Source organism: Sinocyclocheilus rhinocerous, unplaced genomic scaffold (genome assembly GCF_001515625.1).
Source record: "Sinocyclocheilus rhinocerous isolate Xijiao unplaced genomic scaffold, SAMN03320098_v1.1 scaffold2578, whole genome shotgun sequence".
Taxonomy (NCBI): domain Eukaryota; kingdom Metazoa; phylum Chordata; class Actinopteri; order Cypriniformes; family Cyprinidae; genus Sinocyclocheilus; species Sinocyclocheilus rhinocerous.
Genome location: NW_015643596.1, coordinates 47,386 through 58,045, shown reverse-complemented (window position 1 = coordinate 58,045; position 10,660 = coordinate 47,386). Strand labels below are relative to the sequence as shown.

Genomic DNA, 10,660 nt, shown 5'->3' with positions numbered 1-10,660 from the left:
AAGGGAGTTTGTAAATGTGATACTGATTTAATACAATAGTTCAATAAACAAGAAGTTAATATTAAGTGACTTACATTGTCTGACTATAACACTATTGTCTGATTTTGCTCTATTTCGTCGTCGAAAATAGTTTAAAACATAGACACCGCGGAGCCGCTGCAGATCTCCATTCAAACACAGCGGTGTTTTAGATGACATACTTTTAATAAAGTTAGAAAAATGCCATTACAAAGGTAAAAACAAAATTCCACTGTTAATCACTTTAAGGAGTCAAATATCAATCACCTCGTAATGCGAAGGCTAATTTTTGATAAAATTTTGGATTATTGATTAGAAGGTGCTCCTAAAATTTTGAACGTGCTCCTAAAAAGAAAAGTAAGCGTAGAGCCCTGGTGTGTATATATATATATATATATATATATATATACTGTTTCCTGATCCTTGTAAGGTATCTAAATAAATGTAACAAAACAAAAGGTAAAAAATTAAATCCTGTTTCGTACCATATCCGTGGAAAGTTCCTCAGACATTTTCAAGTATTAGTTTTATCTAGCAGAATTTTATCTAGCGGGATATATTTCCACCTCGGTGTGTTTCTTCTGGATCTTCTGTCACCTTCTTCAGACAGCAGTGCATCCATGTGCATCCCTCCCGCAGGAAACGTAATCCCTGTCCACAGGAAGTTTGATTAAATATTGTTTTCGACCAGTTTCATTCACGCCACCATCTCTCATAAGTGCATAATCTCTCACGTCAGTGGAATTCTGCTGTGGACGCATGCCGTTTGGATCCAGGAAGCCCCTTGTCACACAAACACACACTTTGCATGTGTCTCAAGTAAGAGTAATGCATCCCTTGGGCTGGGTTTTATACCTCCTCCTGTGATTTATCCTGCATTTATTATTAACATTTGTTTTCATGCTTGTCAAAACAAAAAATCAATAAAAACAAATGATACCATAATAATGAATAAAGGAAAACCAGAGTGAAAAACCAAATTATTGAGGTAAATATGGTAAATTAAAACTGTTATTATTTTATATAAATCTAATCATATGTTGATTTGAAGAAGTTAATGCATTGTAAATGTCACCAGCTGTGATATTTGTTTCTGCTTCTCTGTTCACAGGTGTTCTGCAAACTGGTCAGGAACACAGTGCGAAAGACCTGCAACCAAGACCAACCGTTCAGAAAATGTCAGCGGGAGTGAGTGTCACAAACACACACACACACACACGTTTCCCAAAAACTTCACAATCACAATTGATTTCAATGGAGTTTGGTGTTAGCACATGTTTCTAATGGCATAAAAGTACCAAAAAAGTATTGTAATGCACATAAATGATGGGTAAAAATTTCTGTTTTGAATTAGATCGTTCTCATATTGAATTATTTTATTTTAACACTTCCCTAGTTCACCATTTTGTATGGTCATTGTAATGCATTCTGGGATTGCCTTATTTAAGCAGGATAATTGTAATTCTGTGTTCGAATTTAACCAAAACAAGGTATCTCGAAAGTGTTGTAATTCTGTAATTTTACGTCAGTTAGTCAGGAGAGAAAATGCAACTACTCTACTCTTCCCTTCTGTCCGAGTTGGTAGAGACAAACGTTTTCCCCTAGTCGTCAGTCAAGCAGTTCCAGGCAGTTCATTCGTTTCATTTTTGCAGAGAAGCATTGACATTTTAGCCGTGTTAGCTAAGAGAGGTTAGCAGTTAGCGTCAAGGGTGTGAAAACTTTTTTAATTTAAAGATCCTGGTAAATTGTACTTATTTTGTCTTCTGGAAAAATGTCGGTATATTCTGTAGCTTTTGAAGGGCAGTACTCAATTTAAAAATGTACACATCTTCATTCTGTTCAAAAGACACCCCACACCCTTCCATAAAGCATTCATATTACTTTATGTAAATACAGTGTAATTGAAACACTGTAAAGTACATATAGCTTATTTATTTTTTTTCTGTTCTTATTTGTATTTGTTTTATTTATTTATTTATTTATTTTTCAGGAAGTATTGCCATAATAGTGCCTCTAGTTCTTCTTGTATGCATTATCGCCGCTGTTGCAGTGGGACTCCTTATTTGCAAAAGATGTCGAAGGTAAATATATAAACAAATCTGTAATTAGCTGTATTAGATGTCTAATCAGAACATTACACATCTGATTTATTGATATTGCTGTAGAAAATCTTGTAAACCACCTGTGCTTCAGCATTTAGCTTGTGTGCTAAATGTCCCTGTGAAAACTAAACAAAGATAATATACATTACCCCTTCACAGAGGTAAACCGGTTCAGCGGCAGCCTATGGCCAATGGTGGCTTGAACGTGGAGATCGGGAATCCGTCCTATAACATGTACGAAGTTGATAACGACAATCACGTAGACGTGGGAAGCTTTCTTCACCCCAGCTTCACCCTTGACCCTCATAAGGTACTAAATGAGTAGGAATTGTAAGTTCTGAACAACTTTCTGGAATTTTTCTTTTATAAATTCATTCTGCTGGTGTTTCATGAACAAGGTCTATTAAAAACAAATGACCTGCAGACAACTAGTCCAATGTGACTAAGCAACAGAAAAGTTGTGAAAAATTGCTAACGTTTTTAGTTTGTTATTTTACTACTTCAGTTTTATCCGAAAATGTAAAATTAATTTAGTTTAGTAACAATAATAGCTCTGGATACATGAATTAATTTTTCCACATTCAAACAATTCAAATAATAAAGCATAACAAATCATGACTGTACAATATGTCAGATTCAGTATCCAAAATTGTACTAAAAAGTTCCATAAGATGTGAAAAGTTTTATGTGTCTAAATTCTAAACTGGTTTGTTTTGCTTGGTTTAGTAAAACTGAATATTTCCTTTGTTCTCTTTTATTTAGCCAAAGTCCCACAAGGACATTTGTGACCCTGGACCACAAAACCAGTCTTAAGTCGCTGGGGTATATTTGTAGCAGTAGCCAAAAATACATTGTATGGGTCAAAATTATAGATTTTTCTTTTATGCCAAAAATCATTAGGACATGAAGTAAAGATCATGTTCCATAAAGAAATTTTGTGAATTTCCTACTGTAAATATATCAAAACTTAATTTTTGATTAGTAATATGCATTGCTAAGAACTTCATTTGGACAACTTTAAAGGCGATTTTCTCAATATTTAGATTTTTTTGCACCCTCAGATTTTCAAATAGTTGTATCTCATCCAAATATTGTCAATGGAATACATCAATGGAAAGCTTATTCATTCAGCTTTCAGCTGATGCATACATCTCAATTTCGAAAAATTTACCCTTATGACTGGTTTTGTGGTTCTGGGTCATATTTAGTCTTTATGGGACCGATTTCTTTGCCTCAAATCAATTGAGTTCGCAGAACTAGAAGAGTATTCCAGAGTAGCAATTTTAGTTTTAAACTCTTGCTTTATATGTAATTTGGGCTCCAACCAGAATTTGCCCAAATTATTTAGTCTAATTTGAGATTTTAATCTGCAAGCTTGTTTATATATACAATGTTTTCAACGGTTTTAGTGCATTCCAGTTAAATGCTGTTGTTTTTCAGGGCTGGTGTGTGAAGTCAAGCGACCCGCGCAATTTGCCCCCCGCGCGCCCACTGACTGCACACACTTTACCCATCCAGAATGTTCCAAAGGAGCTCATTCCAGGACAGGTGGATTCCAGAACTCATTCAAATGAAGCATTTTACGTTCATTAAGAAAGTATAAACCAAACTATAACATCATTGTATGTTTCCAGGCCATGGACTATTCAAACCCCATCTACTCAAAGATGACGTACCATGACGGACAGCACTGTCGAAAGCCAGTCATCAACCTCGACACGAGACGCCATTTACTCCCAAAGAGGCTGGAAACGACGATTCGAGAAACGGCGGCGTAACCTAGCTTTTCCACAACCTGCTTCGTTTTTGTTTTTTATAAAGAGCTGTATAAAATATATGAAAAAAATCAACTTGTTATGTCCAGTCAGGTTAAATCATCTCACTTTGCGTCCCACATATATGTGCTGGTTTTCGTTTGAACAGTTTCTTTCTGTTGCAACCAAAATGTCCTTTTATAAATGACAAATGCAGTGTTTTTCTTTGCTTTGTGACTTTGTAAATGCACTACACGAATATGAAAAAAAATGAAACGGACAAAGCTGCTCAATCTCAAAAGGCTTTATATACATTTAAAGAGAATTTTATATAGGTTTATTTACCTACACACTATGTATATGTTTTCCTGTTGGTGAAACGATTGCCAATGCCTAGATATTCCCAAGTTGCCTCTTACATTTAGCAGTATTAGAAAAAAAGAGACACTTATTTAATAAATGCATCTGCTCATCACAGATTTTATTTTTGATATTTCTCATCGATGTTTCTCGCATATGTTTATCTTTAAGTTGACCGGTGTTTCCAGGCGCTTCAAATATGCAGTCAAAACCGAAAGTGAAGCCAACCCACGATGGTTTTTGCAACTGTACAACTTGAAACCATGTTATTTCATTTTCATATCGCAAAATGTCTTTCAGCACTGAAAAGGACTGAAAACGGATTTTATGTCACATAGCCTCACTTTCACTCACTGGTTGTGAAACGACACGCGCGGGACTCTTGTAATGCCATGTTTGATGAAAAAAAAAAACACATTCTCTGTGCAAATGTACACAACTAGAGGACAAGGAAAAAAGTTTTATAATTTTATAGTTGATTTGTACGTCCGGTTTGCTTGTATTTTCTGGAAATGTATTAAATGTAGAACTTTTATACAAAACGATGTACACAGTTTACTGGTCCGTCTTCACTTTGGGTTGAAGTGTTTTTAATTACAAAATAAACTAGCTTGATATTGCACTGTGCAATCGTACAGGTTGCTGTTGAATAAGGGGACATGTAGGACATTTATTATTTAAATACATACAGATACACCTAATGTGATTTTGGACCAAGAACTATGAAATAAAATGTGTTTTCTTGTCATTTTCAATGCGTTTAGTTGTTATTGAAATGTACACTTATTTGCATACATAATGTAAGAACAATGGCTTATTCATGTTGCGTGTAGAATTATTTTCATTTTCTTCCTTGTTTAACAGGTTTGATCCACTATAATTTCCATTTCAGGAAAAACGGAGGACATTGCCTTACAACAGAAGGTGTGCAAAGCCTCATCAAAGTGACCGAATTACATTGGTGAAGATGTCGTTACCAGAACAATTTGCGAACAACCTGGAAAATCAGCTCAGAAAAACTCCAGGATTTGGCACGTTGCCATTTACCGTTGTATTAATCGGACTGGAATTGTTAATGGATCAGGGATTTTCGTGCCCATGTACCCCAGGCCTTAACGCAGTACTGATCAGCTTCATCTTTCTTGGACCTGCTCTTCTGGCTCTGACTGTGATGATGTTCATGAGAAGGCCTTGCAGACGTAAATCGCAGAATGTCACAGAGCTTATTTTATTGAGTCTGATTCTGCCTTTATTGTGGATGTTTCTGTTGCTGTTTGAGGGTGAATATGTTGCGTGTGGCATGGCGCACTGGGAAGGAGATTACGTCTTGGATGAAGAGCTCCAGATTAAATGGTGCAAACCCACTGGAATGAATGACACTGGAGTGAACGGAACAGAACTGCTGGAACTGACCGAAAAAATCACTTTCTACTCGAGGGTGAGTCTACCGTGTTTACACGGTTTATTAAATAGGACCTTCTTTAAAAATGATTTTACGACACTGATGAGATCACACATCAGCTGAATTCTACATTAATGACATATCGTTGATTAATATTACTCAGTGTTATACTTTACTTAGATTTTTACCACTTAGCATTAACAAAACCACTTAAAATCACTAAAGCTGCAATCATATTTACTATTGTTCAGCGATTTTTTGCGTGCTAAATGCAGTCATTTCAGTAGGAATCTATTGGGTGATTTCGCATGAGGATGAAAGATTTTTCTGAAGGAAATACCAGCAATTTCAAGACATTAAAATAATGTTAATATAACTTTTGTAGTTTAATGTAATTTGTGCAATGTAGTCTAATGGCACTAAATGTAAGAAAAAAAGAACACAATTCAGTATGCAAATGAAACAAGAAAGAGGACCAATAACAGTTCAGTATGCAATGATCACGATGAGCAGCATTCTGACAATGTAATGCAAGTCTTTGATTGTTACATTTCTTTAAAATTGCCAATTTTATAAAAGCTAAAGTTGAAATTATCTGTGAAACAGTTTGAATGTAGGTTGTACATTAAATCTAATAATTGCAGAATTATGTGGAAAAGAAGGCATGTTTGAAGAATATTAATACTGTTATTCTGTCTTATCACCATAATAATCTTTTATTATTTGTTATTGAAGCTTTCAGCTTTAGCTCTACTGTCAGTCCTCTGCATTTCCATCATGACTGCCGTCATTTATAGAGACTGTAAGAACAGAACTTTGGAGCAACTGGATAAATGGGATGAACCAACACAACAAACATCTCTCAGCAGCTCAGAAGCGGAAGTACAGCATCCGTCTGTCTGAATACAACGTTACGGTTATTCAAGATTCAAGATTTTTATTTGTCACATACATGGTTATATAGAGAATATATGACCAGCAGTGAAATGTAAGTTATAAACTGTCATTAATGGAGACTTTCACAAGTTAGACTTTCCCAAAGGAACAACTTTCATTTCTGCTGTGATGCATGTTGTCTTGTTTCTTCACAATAACAAGATGTGTGGTTTACTGCCGTTAGGTGCAGAAAAAGCTTTTCTCATGTGCTCTGTGCCCAGTGCTACACACTTACTGCCAAATGCAAATGACAATGCACGCCACCTTCGAAAAGTAAAACATCCGTCTGTCTGAATACAACGTTACGGTTATTCAAGATTCAAGATTTTTATTTGTCACATACATGGTTATATAGAGAATATATGACCAGCAGTGAAATGTAAGTTATAAACTGTCATTAATGGAGACTTTCACAAGTTAGACTTTCCCAAAGGAACAACTTTCATTTCTGCTGTGATGCATGTTGTCTTGTTTCTTCACAATAACAAGATGTGTGGTTTACTGCCGTTGGGTGCAGAAAAAGCTTTTCTCATGTGCTCTGTGCCCAGTGCTGCACACTTACTGCCAAATGTAAATGACAATGCACGCCACCTTTGAAAAGTAAAACATTATGGATGTTATTAAATTCCTACAAGTTCATGTTCAGTTGTTCACTTATACAGTCATGGTTTGCTTGCATGAAAACATGTTTTAGGTGAAAATAGACATTTTACACAAGCTAGTAGAGAAAGCAATAAGATTTATGCAGCGCAAATCTGTATAATAGTCCCTTCAATCAAGGAATGTCTAAAGTGTTTGTCTGTATATATTTGCATAGTGGCATTTAGCCACGGTACGAGTCAGATGTGCTTTCGCATGAAGCTACACTCTCCAGTAGTGACTCATTCATACAGTTGGGAGAAAAACACCCGATCATTGTTAAGCCACAGGGCTGGCAAATCTCACGCAATTGACACTGTTCTCACACTCTCATGCCACATGTCCGTTTTCTCACAGAGTAAAAATGCACCCTCAGTTGAAGCTGTAATAACAGGATATTGCTAAACAGATTTGGCAGCCTTTCAAGTGCGTATTTCTGGTTGCACAAAAGTTTCTATTTATGATGTGTTTGTAGCGTTGATGGGGCAGATCTATGAAATTATATTTAGGGTGGCAAGGGGGTGCCATGAAGACTGTGAGGGGTGGCAACACCAAAGCCTGTATATATTTGCATAGTGGCATTTAGCCACGGTACGAGTCAGATGTGCTTTCGCGTGAAGCTACACTCTCCAGTAGCGACTCATTCATACAGTTGGGAGAAAAACACCCGATCATTGTTAAGCCACAGGGCTGGCAAATCTCACGCAATTGACACTGTTCTCACACTCTCATGCCACATGTCCGTTTTCTCACAGAGTAAAAATGCACCCTCAGTTGAAACTAATAACAGGATATTGCTAAACAGATTTGGCAGCCTTTCAAGCGCGTATTTCTGGTTGCACAAAAGTTTCTATTTATGATGTGTTTGTAGCGTTGATGGGGCAGATCTATGAAATTATATTTAGGGTGGCAAGGGGGTGCCATGAAGACTGTGAGGGGTGGCAACACCAAAGCAAACAAGCATTCAATAATCTATCCTTAATGTATAGTATATTATCTAACATCTAATTATAAACAAAATATAGCCACAATTAACAATCATCATCACAACACACAGGTGTCAACAATGGTAGCTGACTTTCAAGTGAAATCAGGCCATCTTACTGTTTAAGCAAGATGTCAAAAATACCCCTCTAAAATGTTTACTGTCATAAGGCATGCAGACGAATAGCATGTCATAAAATGTCAGTTTCAAATGAATGTGAAGATATCATTTGCAACTCAAAACTTTATCTGAAACATTTATCTCAAGGCTCTTTTCATTTTTTATTTATTTATTTATTTCTACAATAATGTGTGTAGCCTAACTTATGCTTTTAGTTTAAGTGTTTTATTATTCATATATCTTGAAAAAGATTATTACTTTTTAATATGGATAGCGATATATTTAATCTAATCTGGCAACTTGAAACTATGTTTTACTGGTGTCTATAGAAATTCAACATTTTATGATAAGCATTTCACAGATTTCAATGTACACTAATTGCATAAACTATCCTGTTAATACACCATACTTATACAAATGAACTAATCTATGCATTTATTTCCATTCAAAAGGTTAAAAGATTCCTTATCCTGTGCCTTTCTAGTAAGATTACGGCTACAACATTAACGAAGACTGTTTTATGTACAGTGTGCGTCTTGCTCTGCTTGTAAACAAGACATGCCACCTTTAAAAATAATTTGATACTATATATGAACCAACCTTGTTATAATTCATAATTTATATGAGCTGACCAGCAAGATCGTAAGACCCTTTGACTCCTAGATAACCCTTAAGCTTAAAATAAATGTATTAAGTAAGGAATAATTGACGACAGACCATTGAATTATTAGAAAATAATGCACACCCAAGGTGGTGATGTGGCCACAAATCTGATTGGTTGCCGTCAAGGCGGTGAAGCCACCGGAAGTGTTCCGAGTTCGAGTCATCCGTCCGATTTTTATCATGTTCATCTGATGTTCGCTACTGTAATGTAGATGAATGTAACTTTTTAATACGCAGGGGAAATTCCTGACATTAAAAAAATAACCGTTTACATGCTTAGGACGTTTGCGTTGTAAGAATGTACAGGGATACTTCAGATATAAAAACGCTGACTTGTTAGATGAGGTTTTCTATGAGATTGTATGAGAATACTATAGGGAATACCAATATCAATATGGCTTCACTTTTATGACGTCATGAGCAATCCAGCTCTCTATTAGAGATCAGTGAAACAGACACACACTGGCTCGCACAGAAAACGTGTTGTCAGTTTTGCAAGTTAAAAGCTACCTGACATTTCTCACTAGCGAGGTAATAACAGCGCTGTTCTTGAAGCAGATGAAGTTCATGAACAGTTTCGCTATCCGTTTAGATGTTGCCACCAAACACCTGAGGGACGAACAGATTCAGGTAATAAACACAAGTTTAAACCTGCTCTCTCTCTCTCTCTCTCTCTCTCTCTCTATTTACTGCACTAGTCTGCCATCAGTGCATCACCTCCATTGCAAACTCTAAAATGATATTTTGGAATTAGCAATGAGGCGTGAGATGAGACATTAATTCTACTCACAAGAGCTTTTTAAGTACAAAAATCTGACGAATATCTTGAAATCAGGGATTAAAGTGTTTCATCGCTACGACTGATTTCCGTCAGTTCATATAGAGAGTCACGTGCATCATTCCTGAATGATTCAGCCGTTCGAACGAATCAACTGAATGAATGATTCAGTGATAAAAATCAGTGACTTGCCACCACCTGCTGGGGGATTTAGTTTTATTTTTAGCGTATAATTTCAGTTATTTAAGTCACAATATTTCTGTATTCAAAATTGTATATTTAAAACATTAATCTCCACATGGATTTACGAATTTAATTGCACTCATGCCACCTCTTAGCCTCATTAAACGTCTGGAAATGTACAAGCCACTTTTGTGTTCTTAAACGAATCTAGTGAGTCAGTGATTCATGATTACCCATTCATAAATACTGTCACTTGATTCATTCTTGAATGAATCAGCCGTTCGAATGAATCAACTGAATGAATGATTCAGTGATAAAAATCAGTGACTTGCCACCACCTGCTGGGGGATTTAGTTTTATTTTTAGCGTATAATTTCAGTTATTTAAGTCACAATATTTCTGTATTCAAAATTGTATATTTAAAACATTAATCTCCACATGGATTTACGAATTTAATTGCACTCATGCCACCTCTTAGCCTCATTAAACGTCTGGAAATGTACAAGCCACTTTTGTGTTCTTCTGAGCCACCTCTGTAGTACAAATTAATTTATTAATACTAATTTCATATGATTGGTAACTTATTTGTCTAATTATACTTCTTTTTATATTGTTTTAAATAGAAATTTTAAAAAGCTTATAAACATACATTTTTGAATTTGACAGATGAAAATTATGCCATTACAAAGGTAAAAAGAAAATACTCCTGTAAGTCACTTT

The 10,660-nt window shown here is 35.7% G+C and overlaps 2 protein-coding genes across 2 annotated transcripts in view; both read left to right on the top strand.

The window, feature by feature from the left end:
* The window catches only part of lrp1ba (low density lipoprotein receptor-related protein 1Ba), a 283,055-nt gene extending 278,113 nt beyond the window's left edge, over positions 1–4,942 (top strand). Inside the window, exons 88-92 of the mRNA XM_016574938.1 lie at positions 1,130–1,206; positions 2,009–2,099; positions 2,280–2,430; positions 3,561–3,668; positions 3,755–4,942. Of these exons, the coding sequence (XP_016430424.1) occupies positions 1,130–1,206; positions 2,009–2,099; positions 2,280–2,430; positions 3,561–3,668; positions 3,755–3,898 (571 nt within the window). The 3' untranslated portion in view covers positions 3,899–4,942. The remainder of the gene's footprint in view (positions 1–1,129; positions 1,207–2,008; positions 2,100–2,279; positions 2,431–3,560; positions 3,669–3,754) is intronic.
* Positions 4,943–5,201: 259 nt separating this feature from the next.
* LOC107757445 (uncharacterized) overlaps positions 5,202–10,660 on the top strand; it is an 11,037-nt gene continuing 5,578 nt past the window's right edge. Inside the window, exons 1-2 of the mRNA XM_016574923.1 lie at positions 5,202–5,672; positions 6,372–6,518. Coding sequence (XP_016430409.1) covers positions 5,202–5,672; positions 6,372–6,518 — 618 coding nt within the window. The remainder of the gene's footprint in view (positions 5,673–6,371; positions 6,519–10,660) is intronic.